The sequence below is a fragment of the Oncorhynchus mykiss genome, chromosome 6 (genome assembly GCF_013265735.2).
Source record: "Oncorhynchus mykiss isolate Arlee chromosome 6, USDA_OmykA_1.1, whole genome shotgun sequence".
Classification (NCBI taxonomy): domain Eukaryota; kingdom Metazoa; phylum Chordata; class Actinopteri; order Salmoniformes; family Salmonidae; genus Oncorhynchus; species Oncorhynchus mykiss.
The window spans coordinates 95,595,490-95,612,222 of record NC_048570.1 but is presented as its reverse complement, the minus strand read 5'-3'; the positions used below and the strand labels follow the sequence as shown (position 1 = coordinate 95,612,222).

Below are 16,733 nucleotides of genomic sequence, written 5' to 3'. Positions count from 1 at the left end.
CGTCTTGAACTGTGTGTTTAATTAGGGGCATCAAATGTCCGAGCAGGTTACAGACACAAGCCTTGAAAGTGCAAATTACCGTCAGGCTTTTACAAACTTGGTAGTTTAGTTACTGTATGACATTATGGAATTCATTAAGTTTACCTTACAATTTTTTTAAATTTTATACAAAACATCAGTATTAAATCCAGCTATCTTCACAGTTCAGTTTCTGGGATTTCTCTTTAGTGGAACTTGGCGTGTAGAAAATGGCTTCCGATTCTTCAACATTTCTTCTTGCGGGCAGCGTTGGGGTTGGCCCGCCTCCGACCCCCTCCGCCCGCGCCGTCTGTGATGTGCAGGTTGGCAGAGCGGCTGTAGATGTCGTGATCAGAGAAAGGTGAGCCGCCCCCGGCCAGGTAGTCTGGGTTAAAGACGTCCGTCTTCTGGCGGGCCTTACGGGACACGCGCTGCTGGGGGAAACGCTGGTCCTCCACCAGGTGGGGGTTGCTGCCGTGTTTGCCCCCTTGTGGCAGGGGCAGGGAGTACTACGGGGAACAGAGAGCGGACATTAGCTCCTCCCTCTAGATTAGCATTCCACCTCAATCATTTACAATAAGCAATGGTGAACGCTACTCTGCAGCTGCTACGGTAACAGAGTGGAGAAGCTAGTCTGTAGCTGCTACGGTAACAGAGTGGAGAAGCTAGTCTGTAGCTGCTACGGTAACAGAGTGGAGAAGCTAGTCTGTAGCTGCTACGGTAACAGAGTGGAGAAGCTAGTCTGTAGCTGCTACGGTAACAGAGTGGAGAAGCTAGTCTGCAGCTGCTACGGTAACAGAGTGGAGAAGCTAGTCTGTAGCTGCTACGGTAACAGAGTGGAGAAGCTAGTCTGCAGCTGCTACGGTAACAGAGTGGAGAAGCTAGCCTGCAGCTGCTACGGTAACAGAGTGGAGAAGCTAGTCTGTAGCTGCTACGGTAACAGAGTGGAGAAGCTAGTCTGTAGCTGCTACGGTAACAGAGTGGAGAAGCTAGTCTGCAGCTGCTACGGTAACAGAGTGGAGAAGCTAGCCTGCAGCTGCTACGGTAACAGAGTGGAGAAGCTAGTCTGTAGCTGCTACGGTAACAGAGTGGAGAAGCTACTCTGCAGCTGCTACGGTAACAGAGTGGAGAAGCTACTCTGTAGCTGCTACGGTAAGAGTGGAGAAGCTAGTCTGCAGCTGCTACGGTAACAGAGTGGAGAAGCTACTCTGCAGCTGCTACGGTAACAGAGTGGAGAAGCTAGTCTGCAGCTGCTACGGTAACAGAGTGGAGAAGCTAGTCTGCAGCTGCTACGGTAACAGAGTGGAGAAGCTAGTCTGCAGCTGCTACGGTAACAGAGTGGAGAAGCTAGTCTGTAGCTGCTACGGTAACAGAGTGGAGAAGCTAGTCTGCAGCTGCTACGGTAACAGAGTGGAGAAGCTAGTCTGCAGCTGCTACGGTAACAGAGTGGAGAAGCTAGTCTGCAGCTGCTACGGTAACAGAGTGGAGAAGCTAGTCTGTAGCTGCTACGGTAACAGAGTGGAGAAGCTAGTCTGCAGCTGCTACGGTAACAGAGTGGAGAAGCTAATCTGTAGCAGTAAGAGTGGAGAAGCTAGTCTGCAGGTAGCTTAATGGTTAGAGCTCTGGATCAGTAACCGAAAGGTTGCTGGATCGAATCCCTGAGCTGACAAGGTAAAAATCTGTTGTTCTGCCCCCTGAACAAGGTAGTTAACCCACTGTTCCCTGGGTACCGTGGATGTTGTTTAAGTCAGCATCCCCTGCACCTCTCTGATTCAGAGAGATGGGTTAAATGTGGAAGACACATTTCAGTTGAATGCATTCAGTTATAAAACAGACTAGATATCCCCCCACCCCTTTCCCCGACTGACTAGGTATCCCCCCCCTTTCCGACTGACTAGGTACCCCCCCCCCCTTTCCCCGACTGACTAGGTATCCCCCCCTTTCCGACTGACTAGGTATCCCCCCCTTTCCCCGACTGACTAGGTATCCCCCCCCTTTCCCCGACTGACTAGGTACCCCCCCCCCCTTTCCCCGACTGACTAGGTATCCCCCCCCCCTTTCCCCGACTGACTAGGTATCCCCCCCCCCCTTTCCCCGACTGACTAGGTATCCCCCCCCCCTTCCCCGACTGACTAGGTATCCCCCCCCTTTCCCCGACTGACTAGGTATCCCCCCCCTTCCCCGACTGACTAGGTATCCCCCCCCTTCCCCGACTGACTAGGTATCCCCCCCCCCTTCCCCGACTGACTAGGTATCCCCCCCCTTCCCCGACTGACTAGGTATCCCCCCCCTTTCCCCGACTGACTAGGTATCCCCCCCTTTCCCCGACTGACTAGGTATCTCCCCCCCCTTTCCCCGACTGACTAGGTATCCCCCCCCTTTCCCCGACTGACTAGGTATCCCCCCCTTTCCCCGACTGACTAGGTACCCCCCCCCCCTTTCCCCGACTGACTAGGTACCCCCCCCCCTTTCCCCGACTGACTAGGTATCCTCCCCCCCCTTTCCCCGACTGACTAGGTATCCCCCCCCTTTCCCCGACTGACTAGGTATCCCCCCCCTTTCCCCGACTGACTAGGTATCCCCCCCCTTTCCCCGACTGACTAGGTATCCCCCCCCTTTCCCCGACTGACTAGGCACCCCCCCCTTTCCCCGACTGACTAGGTACCCCCCCCCCCCTTTCCCCGACTGACTAGGTATCCCCCCCTCCTTTCCCCGACTGACTAGGTACCCCCCCCCTTTCCCCGACTGACTAGGTATCCCCCCCCCCCTTTCCCCGACTGACTAGGTATCCCCCCCCCCCCTTTCCCCGACTGACTAGGTATCCCCCCCCTTTCCCCGACTGACTAGGTATCCCCCCCCTTTCCCCGACTGACTAGGTATCCCCCCCCTTTCCCCGACTGACTAGGTATCCCCCCCCTTTCCCCGACTGACTAGGTATCCCCCCCCCTTTCCCCGACTGACTAGGTATCCCCCCCCCTTTCCCCGACTGACTAGGTATCCCCCCCTTTCCCCGACTGACTAGGTATCCCCCCCTTTCCCCGACTGACTAGGTATCCCCCCCTTTCCCCGACTGACTAGGTATCCCCCCCTTTCCCCGACTGACTAGGTACCCCCCCCCTTTCCCCGACTGACTAGGTATCCCCCCCCCCCCCTTTCCCCGACTGACTAGGTATCCCCCCCCCTTTCCCCGACTGACTAGGTATCCCCCCCCCCCCTTTCCCCGACTGACTAGGTATCCCCCCCCCTTTCCCCGACTGACTAGGTATTCCCCCCCCCTTTCCCCGACTGACTAGGTATCCCCCCCCCTTTCCCCGACTGACTAGGTATTCCCCCCCCCCTTTCCCCGACTGACTAGGTATCCCCCCCCTTTCCCCGACTGACTAGGTATCCCCCCCTTTCCCCGACTGACTAGGTACCCCCCCCCTTTCCCCGACTGACTAGGTACCCCCCCCTTTCCCCGACTGACTAGGTATCCCCCCCCCCCTTTCCCCGACTGACTAGGTATCCCCCCCCCCTTTCCCCGACTGACTAGGTATCCCCCCCCCCTTTCCCCGACTGACTAGGTATCCCCCCCCCTTTCCCCGACTGACTAGGTATCCCCCCCCCCTTTCCCCGACTGACTAGGTATCCCCCCCCCCCCTTTCCCCGACTGACTAGGTATCCCCCCCCCTTCCCCGACTGACTAGGTATCCCCCCCTTTCCCCAACTGACTAGGTATCCCCCCCCTTTCCCCGACTGACTAGGTATCCCCCCCTTCCCCGACTGACTAGGTATCCCCCCCTTTCCCCGACTGACTAGGTATCCCCCCCTTCCCCGACTGACTAGGTATCCCCCCCTTTCCGACTGACTAGGTATCCCCCCCTTTCCGACTGACTAGGTATCCCCCCCTTTCCCCGACTGACTAGGTATCCCCCCCCTTTCCCCGACTGACTAGGTATCCCCCCCCCCTTTCCCCGACTGACTAGGTACCCCCCCCCCTTTCCCCGACTGACTAGGTACCCCCCCCCCTTTCCCCGACTGACTAGGTACCCCCCCCCCCCTTTCCCCGACTGACTAGGTATCCTCCCCCCCCTTTCCCCGACTGACTAGGTATCCCCCCCCTTTCCCCGACTGACTAGGTATCCCCCCCCTTTCCCCGACTGACTAGGTATCCCCCCCCTTTCCCCGACTGACTAGGTACCCCCCCCCTTTCCCCGACTGACTAGGTACCCCCCCCCCCCTTTCCCCGACTGACTAGGTATCCCCCCCTCCTTTCCCCGACTGACTAGGTACCCCCCCCTTTCCCCGACTGACTAGGTATCCCCCCCCCCCCTTTCCCCGACTGACTAGGTATCCCCCCCCCTTTCCCCGACTGACTAGGTATCCCCCCCCCCCTTTCCCCGACTGACTAGGTATCCTTTCCCCGACTGACTAGGTATCCCCCCCCCTTTCCCCGACTGACTAGGTATCCCCCCCCTTTCCCCGACTGACTAGGTATCCCCCCCCCTTTCCCCGACTGACTAGGTATCCCCCCCTTTCCCCGACTGACTAGGTGTCCCCCCCCCTTTCCCCGACTGACTAGGTATCCCCCCCTTTCCCCGACTGACTAGGTATCCCCCCCCCTTTCCCCGACTGACTAGGTATCCCCCCCCCCTTTCCGACTGACTAGGTATCCCCCCCCCTTTCCCCGACTGACTAGGTATCCCCCCCCCTTTCCCCGACTGACTAGGTATTCCCCCCCCCCTTTCCCCGACTGACTAGGTATCCCACACCCCTTTCCCCGACTGACTAGGTATCCCCCCCCTTTCCCCGACTGACTAGGTATCCCCCCCTTTCCCCGACTGACTAGGTATCCCCCCCTTTCCCCGACTGACTAGGTACCCCCCCCCCTTTCCCCGACTGACTAGGTATCCCCCCCCCCCTTTCCCCGACTGACTAGGTATCCCCCCCCCCTTTCCCCGACTGACTAGGTATCCCCCCCCCCTTTCCCCGACTGACTAGGTATCCCCCCCCCCTTTCCCCGACTGACTAGGTATCCCCCCCCCTTTCCCCGACTGACTAGGTATCCCCCCCCCCTTTCCCCGACTGACTAGGTATCCCCCCCCTTTCCCCGACTGACTAGGTATCCCCCCCCCTTTCCCCGACTGACTAGGTATCCCCCCCCCCTTTCCCCGACTGACTAGGTATCCCCCCCCCCCCCCTTTCCCCGACTGACTAGGTATCCCCCCCCCCTTTCCCCGACTGACTAGGTATCCCCCCTTTCCCCGACTGACTAGGTATCCCCCCCTTTACCCGACTGACTAGGTATCCCCCCCCCCGACTGACTAGGTATCCCCCCCCACCCCTTTCCCAGACTGACTAGGTATCCCCCCCCCCTTTCCCCGACTGACTAGGTATCCCCCCCCCCTTTCCCCGACTGACTAGGTATCCCCCCCCTTTCCCCGACTGACTAGGTATCCCCCCCCACCCCTTTCCCAGACTGACTAGGTATCCCCCCCCCCCTTTCCCAGACTGACTAGGTATCCCCCCCCCCCTTTCCCAGACTGACTAGGTATCCCCCCCCCCCCCCTTTCCCAGACTGACTAGGTATCCCCCCCCCCCTTTCCCCGACTGACTAGGTATCCCCCCCCCCCTTTCCCAGACTGACTAGGTATCCCCCCCCCCCCCTTTCCCAGACTGACTAGGTATCCCCCCCCCCCTTTCCCCGACTGACTAGGTATCCCCCCCTTTCCCAGACTGACTAGGTATCCCCCCCTTTCCCAGACTGACTAGGTATCCCCCCCCCCTTCCCCAGACTGACTAGGTATCCCCCCCCCCCCCCTTTCCCAGACTGACTAGGTATCCCCCACCCCTTTCCCCGACTGACTAGGTATCCCCCCCCCTTTCCCCGACTGACTAGGTATCCCCCCCCCCGACTGACTAGGTATCCCCCCCCACCCCTTTCCCAGACTGACTAGGTATCCCCCCCCCCTTTCCCCGACTGACTAGGTATCCCCCCCCCCTTTCCCCGACTGACTAGGTATCCCCCCCCTTTCCCCGACTGACTAGGTATCCCCCCCCACCCCTTTCCCAGACTGACTAGGTATCCCCCCCCCCCTTTCCCAGACTGACTAGGTATCCCCCCCCCCCTTTCCCAGACTGACTAGGTATCCCCCCCCCCCCCTTTCCCAGACTGACTAGGTATCCCCCCCCCCCCTTTCCCCGACTGACTAGGTATCCCCCCCTTTCCCAGACTGACTAGGTATCCCCCCCTTTCCCAGACTGACTAGGTATCCCCCCCCCCCTTCCCCAGACTGACTAGGTATCCCCCCCCCCCCCTTTCCCCAGACTGACTAGGTATCCCCCCCCCCCCTTTCCCCGACTGACTAGGTATCCCCCCCCCCCCCCCTTTCCCCGACTGACTAGGTATCCCCCCCCCCCCCCCTTTCCCAGACTGACTAGGTATCCCCCCCCCTTTCCCAGACTGACTAGGTATCCCCCCCCCCCCCCTTTCCCAGACTGACTAGGTATCCCCCCCCCCTTTCCCCGACTGACTAGGTATCCCCCCCCCCCCCCCCCCCTTTCCCCGACTGACTACAGCAACAACATGTAGAAGCTGCACATCTGAAGATGTGTTTCCTACCACAGTATGATGTGGGTCTGGTCCCATTTCATCCACTTACCCTGTTCCCTTTGGGGTTGAAGATGTGTTTCCTACCACAGTATGATGTGGGTCTGGTCCCATTTCATCCACTTACCCTCTTCCCTTGGGGTTGAAGATGTGTTTCCTACCACAGTATGATGTGGGTCTGGTCCCATTTCATCCACTTACCCTCTTCCCTTGGGGTTGAAGATGTTTCCTACTACAGTATGATGTGGGTCTGGTACTATTTCATCCACTTACCCTCTTCCCTTTGGGGTTGAGCACTTTGGGGTTCTTTGAGAAATGCATCTGGATGTTTCCGTCCTCGCTGACAGTCACGGCTATCTTCTTCAGCGTTCTGTTGCCACAGTGTGGACAGAAAACCTTATTCATGTTGGTGGTGGTCCTACAACAAAGAGAGAAAAGGTCAGACTATCCGTTTGAATTAAGCTTCTTAAAGACCAAGGTTGAGAACAAGTTTCCTAATATTTAAGAAGTGGTCTAATTACTAAAAACTCCGTGACATCAACGGGTGTTTGTATTTACTGCGAACACGGAACCCAGACAGGCTGCGCCGTCGTGCGTAAATGGATTTTGTCCCCCGACACCAAAACGCGATCACAATATCAAAACAAACTGAACCGATGACATTCATTTGGGGACAGGTCGAAAAGCATTAAACATCTATGGCAATTTAGCTAGTTAGCTTGCACTTGCTAGTTAATTTGTCCTATTTAGCTAGCTTGCACTTGCTAGCTAATTTGTCCTATTTAGCTAGCTTGCACTTGCTAGCTAATTTGTCCTATTTAGCTAGCTTGCACTTGCTAGCTAATTTGTCCTATTTAGCTAGCTTGCACTTGCTAGCTAATTTGTCCTATTTAGCTAGCTTGCTGTTGCTAGCTAATTTGTCCTGTTATTTTACCTGAAATGCACAAGGTCCTCTACTCCGACAATTAATCCACACATAAAACGGTCAACCGAATCGTTTCTAGTCATCTCTCCTCCTTCCAGGCTTTTTCATCTTTGGACTTATATGGTGATTGGCATCTACACTTTCATAGTATTACCACAACGACTGGCAAAACATTTCGTCTTTCAATCACCCATGTGGGTATAACCAATGAGGAGATGGCATGTGGGTACCTGCTTCTATAAACCAATGAGATGGCACGTGGGTACCTGCTTCTATAAACCAATGAGGAGATGGGACGGTGGGTACCTGCTTATATAAACCAATGAGGAGATGTGCCCTGCTTCTATAAACCAATGAGGAGATGGCACGTGCTTCTATAAACCAATGAGGAGATGGGACGGTGGGTACCTGCTTATATAAACCAATGAGGAGATGTGCCCTGCTTCTATAAACCAATGAGGAGATGGCACGTGCTTCTATAAACCAATGAGGAGATGGGACCTGCTTCTATAAACCAATGAGGAGATGGTACCTGCTTCTATAAACCAATGAGGAGATGGCACGCGGGTACCTGCTTCTATAAACCAATGAGGAGATGGCACGTGCTTCTATAAACCAATGAGGAGATGGGAGAGGCAGGACTATTTTATCCCTTGGTAATGCAGACGCAGGTTGGCGCGCGCCAGGCAGTGTGGGTGTAATAATTGAATAACATGGATTTGTAAATGTATTTTACGACGAGACCGTTCTGGTCAGCGTGGAAGAGGTACTCACTTAAAACAGGCGTGGCATCGCAGGATGTAATTCCTGGACTGTTTGATGAGCATCCCATTCACAGAGAGGACATGGAGCCCGATCTGAATCAGGACGTTCTGTTGAACAAACCAGTTTCAGTCAACAGTCGACCAACCGCATGGTTCTGAATGTATCAATCTAAAATGGGGTCTCAACAGAATGTAATCAACTTTAAGTAATCAGCGTCAACTATTACCACCCGGGGACAGTTACGTAGACAAAGATGAGTTTGCTGTCCCAAATGGCAACCCAATTCCCTATAGTGTACTACTTATGCACTACCTATGGGGCCTGGTTAGAAGTAGTGCACTATCAAGGGGTCCATTTGGGCCTCAGTACCTGCATAGCGAAGTCGGTGGTGAGACACGCCACTTTAACGTCCGCAGGCGACGCCCAGATCCCCGTCTCCATCTGGACCTGTTTAATGTTGCTAGGGGTGATCCAACCGCCGCCATCCTCCTCCTCCTCCTCCTCATCTTCCTCCTCCGATCCACTGCCGTCCTCCTCTGAATGATTCTTTGAGTGTTTGTGTTCCTCTGACCTCCTCTCAGGTTCTGTGTGGACAGTGTCTGCTGCTCCACTGTCTGATATTGACAGGTCCTCAATGTTCTGCAGGTAAATAACAAGGACCACATCAATTCATCAGCACCGACAATGAGACCGAGAGAGACAGAGAGAGACACAGAGAGAGAGACAGAGGCAGACAGAGAGACAGAGGTGAATCATTGTGAATCCATCTTTGACGACTGTGTGTCAATCTGTCCAAATGTTTGAATGTTTCCATCACATGGTTCAACCCTGCAACAACTGCAGTAGGACAGGAACCCTGAAGACATGTTGCTCAGAGGACAACTGCAGTAGAACAGAAACCCTGATGGCATGTTGCTCAGAGGACAACTGCAGTAGGACAGTAACCCTGATGACATGTTGCTCAGAGGACAACTGCAGTAGGACATGACCCCTGATGGCATGTTGCTCAGAGGACAACTGCAGTAGGACAGGACCCCTGATGGCATGTTGCTCAGAAGACAACTGCAGTAGGACAGGACCCCTGATATGTTGCTCAGAGGACAACTGCAGTAGGACAGGACCCCTGATGGCATGTTGCTCAGAGGACAACTGCAGTAGGACAGGACCCCTGATGACATGTTGCTCAGAGGACACTGTGGCTCAGAGCAGAGGTAGTGTGTGTTCTAGTTATAGCAGGTCAGAGGTAGTGTGTGTGTTCTAGTTATAGCAGGTCAGAGGTAGTGTGTGTGTTCTAGTTATAGCAGGTCAGAGGTAGTGTGTGTGTTCTAGTTATAGCAGGTCAGAGGTAGTGTGTGTTCTAGTTATAGCAGGTCAGAGGTAGTGTGTGTTCTACTCACCACTAGTTGCAGCAGGTCAGAGGTAGTGTGTGTTCTAGTTGCAGCAGGTCAGAGGTAGTGTGTGTTCTAGTTATAGCAGGTCAGAGGTAGTGTGTGTGTGTTCTAGTTATAGCAGGTCAGAGGTAGTGTGTGTGTGCTAGTTATATCAGGTCAGAGGTAGTGTGTGTTCTAGTTATAGCAGGTCAGAGGTAGTGTGTGTTCTAGTTATAGCAGGTCAGAGGTAGTGTGTGTGCTAGTTATATCAGGTCAGAGGTAGTGTGTGTTCTAGTTATAGCAGGTCAGAGGTAGTGTATGTGTTCTAGTTATAGCAGGTCAGAGGTAGTGTGTGTTCTAGTTATAGCAGGTCAGAGGTAGTGTGTGTTCTAGTTATAGCAGGTCAGAGGTAGTGTGTGTTCTAGTTATAGCAGGTCAGAGGTAGTGTGTGTTCTAGTTATAGCAGGTCAGAGGTAGTGTGTGTTCTAGTTATAGCAGGTCAGAGGTAGTGTGTGTTCTAGTTATAGCAGGTCAGAGGTAGTGTGTGTTCTAGTTATAGCAGGTCAGAGGTAGTGTGTGTGTGTTCTAGTTATAGCAGGTCAGAGGTAGTGTGTGTTCTAGTTATAGCAGGTCAGAGGTAGTGTGTGTTCTAGTTATAGCAGGTCAGAGGTAGTGTGTGTGTGTTCTAGTTATAGCAGGTCAGAGGTAGTGTGTGTGTGTTCTAGTTATAGCAGGTCAGAGGTAGTGTGTGTGTGCTAGTTATATCAGGTCAGAGGTAGTGTGTGTGTGCTAGTTATATCAGGTCAGAGGTAGTGTGTGTTCTAGTTATAGCAGGTCAGAGGTAGTGTGTGTTCTAGTTATAGCAGGTCAGAGGTAGTGTGTGTTCTAGTTATAGCAGGTCAGAGGTAGTGTGTGTGTTCTAGTTATAGCAGGTCAGAGGTAGTGTGTGTTCTACTCACCACTAGTTCCAGCAGGTCAGTGTCAAAGCAGGGCAGAGGATTCCTCCAGAACTGGAAGCTGTTGTACTCTCCGATCTCTGGAGGGTTATAGCTGTGCTGTGTCTGTGCTGCTGGCCTCTGTCTGCCACTGAACAGCCCATCAGCTGGTGTCTGTCTGCCACTGAACAGCCCATCAGCTGGCCTCTGGACCACGGGGGAGAAGAGGAGAACTCTTAACTATTATTCTAGATGTTGACAGAAGTGATTGATTTGTACCAATGATCATCCCACATGGTTCCCCATTCACATGGTTATTCTAGATGTATTTGTAGGTTGTTCATTTACTTAGTCTAACATCTCAACATGCATACGGATCAGTACTCTAGTTAACAACAGAGTTGATTTCATGTCATTGTTTGGACTTTCCAGCAGCATACCACCCTGCATACCACTGCTGGCTTGCTTCTGAAGCTAAGCAGGGTTGGTCCTGGTCAGTCCCTGGATGGGAGACCAGATGCTGCTGGAAGTGGTGTTGGAGGGCCAGTAAGAGGCACTCGTTCCTCTGGTCTAAAAGAAAATATCCCAATGCCCAAGGGCAGGGATTGGGGACACTGCCCTGTGTAGGGTGCCGTCTTTCAGATGGGACGTTAAACGGGTATCCTGACTCTCTGAGGTCATTAAAGATCCCATGGCACTTATCGTAAGAGTAGAGGTGTTAACCCCGGTGTCCTGGCTCTCTGAGGTCATTAAAGATCCCATGGCACTTATCGTAAGAGTAGAGGTGTTAACCCCGGTGTCCTGGCTCTCTGAGGTCATTAAAGATCCCATGGCACTTATCGTAAGAGTAGAGGTGTTAACCCCGGTGTCCTGGCTAAATTCCCAATCTGGCACCCAAACCATCACGGTCACCTAATAATCCCCAGTTTACAATTGGCTCATTCATCCCCCTCCTCTCCCCTGTAACTATTCCCCAGGTCGTTGCTGCAAATGAGAATGTTCTCAGTCAACTGACCTGGTAAAATAACAGATAAATTAAAACACTTTTAAAATACTGTACCTTTGAGGGGAAGTGGAACCCTGCCACGCCAACGGGAGCCTCTGGATGTCTCCTTGTACTGCACACCTGGACCTGACGACAGACTACATGTCAAAGCTGTGATGTGGACCTATTGAAACGCTGACAATACTCAGGGTTCTGTGATGTGGACCTATTGAACCGCTGACAATACTCAGGGTTCTGTGATGTGGACCTATTGAACCGCTGACAATACTCAGGGTTCTGTGATGTGGACCTATTGAACCGCTGACAATACTCAGGGTTCTGTGATGTGGACCTATTGAACCGCTGACAATACTCAGGGTTCTGTGATGTGGACCTATTGAAACGCTGACAATACTCAGGGTTCTGTGTGATAACTAGTCTGTTTCACTGGTTTGTGTCCCACATGGCACCCTGTTCCCTATATAGTGCACTACTTTAGACCAGGGCCCTATTCCCTATATAGTGGTACTACTATAGACCAGAGCCCTATTCCCTACATTAGTGGTACTACTTTAGACCAGAGCCCTATGGCACCCTATTCCCTATATAGTGCACTACTTTAGACCAGAGCCCTATTCCCTACATTAGTGCACTACTTTAGACCAGAGCCCTATGGCACCCTATTCCCTATATAGTGCACTACTTTAGACCAGAGCCCTATGGGACCCTATTCCCTATATAGTGCACTCCTTTAGACCAGAGCCCTATGGGACCCTATTCCCTATATAGTGCAGAAAGAAAATCGGGTTCCATTTCGGATCACATCTCATGGTTCCCTGTCTTACCTTGACCTCAGATCTCATTGTTCCCGGTCTTACCTTGACCTCAGATCTCATTGTTCCCGGTCTTACCTTGACCTCAGATCTCATTGTTCCCGGTCTTACCTTGACCTCAGATCTCATTGTTCCCGGTCTTACCTTGACCTCAGATCTCATGGTTCCCTGTCTTACCTTGACCTCAGATCTCATTGTTTCCGGTCTTACCTTGACCTCAGATCTCATAGTTCCCGGTCTTACCTTGACCTCAGATCTCATGGTTCCCTGTCTTACCTTGACCTCAGATCTCATTGTTCCCGGTCTTACCTTGACCTCAGATCTCATTGTTCCCGGTCTTACCTTGACCTCAGATCTCATGGTTCCCTGTCTTACCTTGAACTCAGATCTCATTGTTCCCGGTCTTACCTTGACCTCAGATCTCATTGTTCCCTGTCTTACCTTGAACTCAGATCTCATTGTTCCCGGTCTTACCTTGACCTCAGATCTCATGGTTCCCTGTCTTACCTTGAACTCAGATCTCATGGTTCCCTGTCTTACCTTGAACTCAGATCTCATTGTTCCCCGTCTTACCTTGACCTCAGGTTCTTTCTTCAGGTGGTCCGTCCCAACGTTTTCCCTCTCCAACTGGTATGTCAGAGCCAACACCTTGATGTCTGTGGCAGATAGGCTGGGGTAGTCTCCAGTCTTCTTGGAGAACTCAGTCACTGAACACAGACCTCAACACTCAGTACCAGCATCACAATTCATGAAATACCATCAACAACTATAGAAGTGATGTTGGAGAGGCAGATTTGTCTACAGAAACAAATATCCAGTACAACAAATCAAACAACCAAAACTGACCAAATGAGTCATTTAAAAAACCTTAGCTACCTAATCTGATGTCCTCTGGGTACGGCTCTCTGAAGTTGAGTTGATATGGTAGGAATGACAGGCTCCTCCGGGTTGGCTTGTCTCTAATTTCCTCTACTACATCCTTCAGCGTGTAGATATTCTTCCCAATGTCCTACAAAATAAATAAATATATATAAATATTGGGGGGAGGGCAATATTTACAGTAATGTATAAATCATAATATACGCAGCTACATGATGTTGATGTGGCCATTTAAACAGGATGAACCACGTTAACTAGCTATCCAGACCTGACATCAAGCACGCAGTTTGTGATAAAAAGTTATTCGTATTAAATACTTCTGATCCTGGGGGACGGAACACCTGAAGAACATATCTACTGATATGTGACACAGTTTAAACCTCACCTGAAGAAGTGCTTTCTTCAAAAATCCTCCTGCGTCTACGACAACATGTTCCACCATGGTAGCGGCCATCTTGGATAGCGACGTCCGCATCATCACCAACCAATCAGAAGACAGGAAGTAGTCCTCGCGCTGTCCGTGATTTGAGAGACAGGGCGTCGTGTGAGGTCTTGTTGATGTTGTTGCCGTAGAGGAAGATGGCGGCTCGCTGGAGTAGTGAGAATGTGGTGGTGGAATTGCGAGATGCGCAGGTACTTGAGTAAAACAGGGTTTAATTCAGAGTTGGGTGACATGTAGCTAGCTAATGCGCAATATGTTGCCAAAGAGATGTATAACTTTCCCCTTCTGTCTGTGGTGTTGTCATGCTGTTCCTAGTGAAACAGGTGGGAGCTTTTATCTTTCTGAGTAGTCAGAGAGTATCTGAAAGTGTCACAGTTAAATGATGTCACACTCAGTCGCAGGATTGTTGGATTTTTGTTTCAGCAGGTCCAATGCACCAGGTCACACATCCAGTGTACAGACATTGTTTTGTTTCACCAGGTCACACATCCAGTGTACAGACATTGTTAATGCACCAGGTCACACATCCAGTGTTCAGACATTGTTCCGTGCACAAGATGTCGCAGCAAGATTTAGCATGAAAAAACAAATACTAACAAAACATGCTGCTCTGCTGACTCAGATGCTGCTGGCTAAATGGTTTTAAACTGGCCCTCTGCATCATAATGCTCACATGCTCTTCATTGCCTAGTAAACTAACCACACATGTTACTTAATAATAGTAGTCATTTTACGTCACAGGTCCAGGAATGGCTGAAGAATTGCAACATTTACCTGGAGATAACTCTGCAGATAGCACTGCTGGGGGTTTTAAAAAGTCATAGCCAATCGCTCAATAATACTTAAAAAAAAAAAAATGTTTAACTTTAATTTACAATCTGTAGAAACTATCAGAATAGAACGTTTCAGAACGTTTGTGAACAATCACAGCAGAGATGGAAAATATATGTCAAATAGAAATCCAATATGGATGGTGATACGAGATCGATGGGAGGGGACTAAGCACGCACCCCTGAGGGGCCCGTGTTGAGGATCAGTGTGGCAGATGTGTTGTTACCTACCCTCACCACCTGGGGGGCGGCCGGTCAGGAAGTCCAGAGTACGCCCCCCTTCTCATTGACGGGGCTGTGGTGGAGCAGTTTGACTCTGTACCGGTACGCCCTGTAAATAGCCTCCACATTGACTCTGTACCGGTACCCCCTGTATATAGCCTCCACATTGACTCTGTACCGGTACCCCTGTATATAGCCTCCACATTGACTCTGTACCGGTACAACCTGTATATAGTCTCCACATTGACTCTGTACCGGTACCCCCTGTATATAGCCTCCACATTGACTCTGTACCGGTACCCCCTGTATATAGCCTCCACATTGACTCTGTACCGGTACCCCCTGTATATAGCCTCCACATTGACTCTGTACCGGTACCCCCTGTATATAGCCTCCACATTGACTCTGTACCGGTACCCCTGTATATAGCCTCCACATTGACTCTGTACCGGTACAACCTGTATATAGCCTCCACATTGACTCTGTACCGGTACCCCCTGTATATAGCCTCCACATTGACTCTGTACCGGTACCCCCTGTATATAGCCTCCACATTGACTCTGTACCGGTACCCCCTGTATATAGCCTCCACATTGACTCTGTACCGGTACCCCCTGTATATAGCCTCCACATTGACTCTGTACCGGTACCCCCTGTATATAGCCTCCACATTGACTCTGTACCGGTACCCCCTGTATATAGCCTCCACATTGACTCTGTACCAGTACCCCCTATATATAGCCTCCACATTGACTCTGTACCAGTACCCCCTATATATAGCCTCCACATTGACTCTGTACCGGTGCCCCCTGTATATAGCCTCCACATTGACTCTGTACCGGTACCCCCTGTATATAGCCTCCACATTGACTCTGTACCGGTACAACCTGTATATAGCCTCCACATTGACTCTGTACCGGTACCCCCTGTATATAGCCTCCACATTGACTCTGTACCGGTACCCCCTGTATATAGCCTCCACATTGACTCTGTACCGGTACCCCCTGTATATAGCCTCCACATTGACTCTGTACCGGTACCCCCTGTATATAGCCTCCACATTGACTCTGTACCGGTACCCCCTGTATATAGCCTCCACATTGACTCTGTACCAGTACCCCCTATATATAGCCTCCACATTGACTCTGTACCAGTACCCCCTATATATAGCCTCCACATTGACTCTGTACCGGTGCCCCCTGTATATAGCCTCCACATTGACTCTATACCGGTGCCCCCTGTATATAGCCTCCCCATTGACTCTGTACCAGTACCCCCTGTATATAGCCTCCACATTGACTCTGTACCGGTACCCCCTGTATATAGCCTCCACATTGACTCTGTACCGGTACCCCCTGTATATAGCCTCCACATTGACTCTATACCGGTGCCCCCTGTATATAGCCTCCACATTGACTCTGTACCGATACCCCCTGTATATAGCCTCCACATTGACTCTGTACCGGTACCCCCTGTATATAGCCTCCACATTGACTCTGTACCGGTACCCCCTGTATATAGCCTCCACATTGACTCTGTACCGGTACCCCCTGTATATAGCCTCCACATTGACTCTGTACTGGTACCCCCTGTATATAGCCTCCACATTGACTCTGTACTGCCCCCCTCACCCTGTATGTAGCCTCCACATTGACTCTGTACTGGTACCCCCTGTATATAGCCTCCACATTGACTCTGTACTGCCCCCCTCACCCTGTATGTAGCCTCCACATTGACTCTGTACTGCCCCCCTCACCCTGTATGTAGCCTCCACATTGACTCTGTACCAGTACCCCCTGTATATAGCCTCCACATTGACTCTGTACTGGTACCCCCTGTATATAGCCTCCACATTGACTCTGTACCGGTACCCCCTGTATATAGCCTCCACATTGACTCTGTACCAGTACCCCCTGTATATAGCCTCCACATTGACTCTG

At 51.8% G+C, this 16,733-nt stretch overlaps 2 protein-coding genes across 6 annotated transcripts in view; one reads left to right on the top strand and one right to left on the bottom strand.

The window, feature by feature from the left end:
- Positions 1 to 13,842, bottom strand: LOC110526880 (NIN1 (RPN12) binding protein 1 homolog). The gene is made up of 9 exons (XM_036981657.1): positions 13,685 to 13,842; positions 13,297 to 13,429; positions 12,994 to 13,127; positions 11,663 to 11,734; positions 10,627 to 10,809; positions 8,667 to 8,936; positions 8,307 to 8,404; positions 6,881 to 7,025; positions 1 to 527 (listed from the first exon to the last, which is right to left on the bottom strand). The coding sequence occupies exons 1-9, from the start codon at positions 13,775 to 13,777 to the stop codon at positions 264 to 266; spliced, it is 1,392 nt and encodes a 463-aa protein (XP_036837552.1). The 5' UTR covers positions 13,778 to 13,842; the 3' UTR covers positions 1 to 263.
- The window catches only part of LOC110526882 (GATOR complex protein WDR59), a 74,793-nt gene continuing 71,889 nt past the window's right edge, over positions 13,830 to 16,733 (top strand). For all 5 annotated transcript variants that reach the window (XR_005052357.1, XM_036981653.1, XM_036981652.1 and 2 more), the window contains exon 1: positions 13,830 to 13,932. Coding sequence is in view for 4 of the 5 variants with exons in the window: in XM_036981653.1 (XP_036837548.1) it covers positions 13,879 to 13,932 (54 nt within the window). In the remaining variant the exon portion in view is untranslated. The remainder of the gene's footprint in view (positions 13,933 to 16,733) is intronic.

What these genes read in the sequence shown, in the direction of transcription:
- LOC110526880 (XM_036981657.1), bottom strand. Translation starts at nt 13,777, where the DNA reads ATGATGCGGACGTCGCTATCCAAGATGGCCGCTACCATGGTGGAACAT. An exon ending in GGTTCCACTTCCCCTCAAAG is followed by an intron (nt 10,810 to 11,662) that starts GTACAGTATTTT and finishes CCCGTGGTCCAG; the next exon opens with AGGCCAGCTGATGGGCTGTT. An exon ending in CCACCGACTTCGCTATGCAG is followed by an intron (nt 8,405 to 8,666) that starts GTACTGAGGCCC and finishes TTTGTTCAACAG; the next exon opens with AACGTCCTGATTCAGATCGG.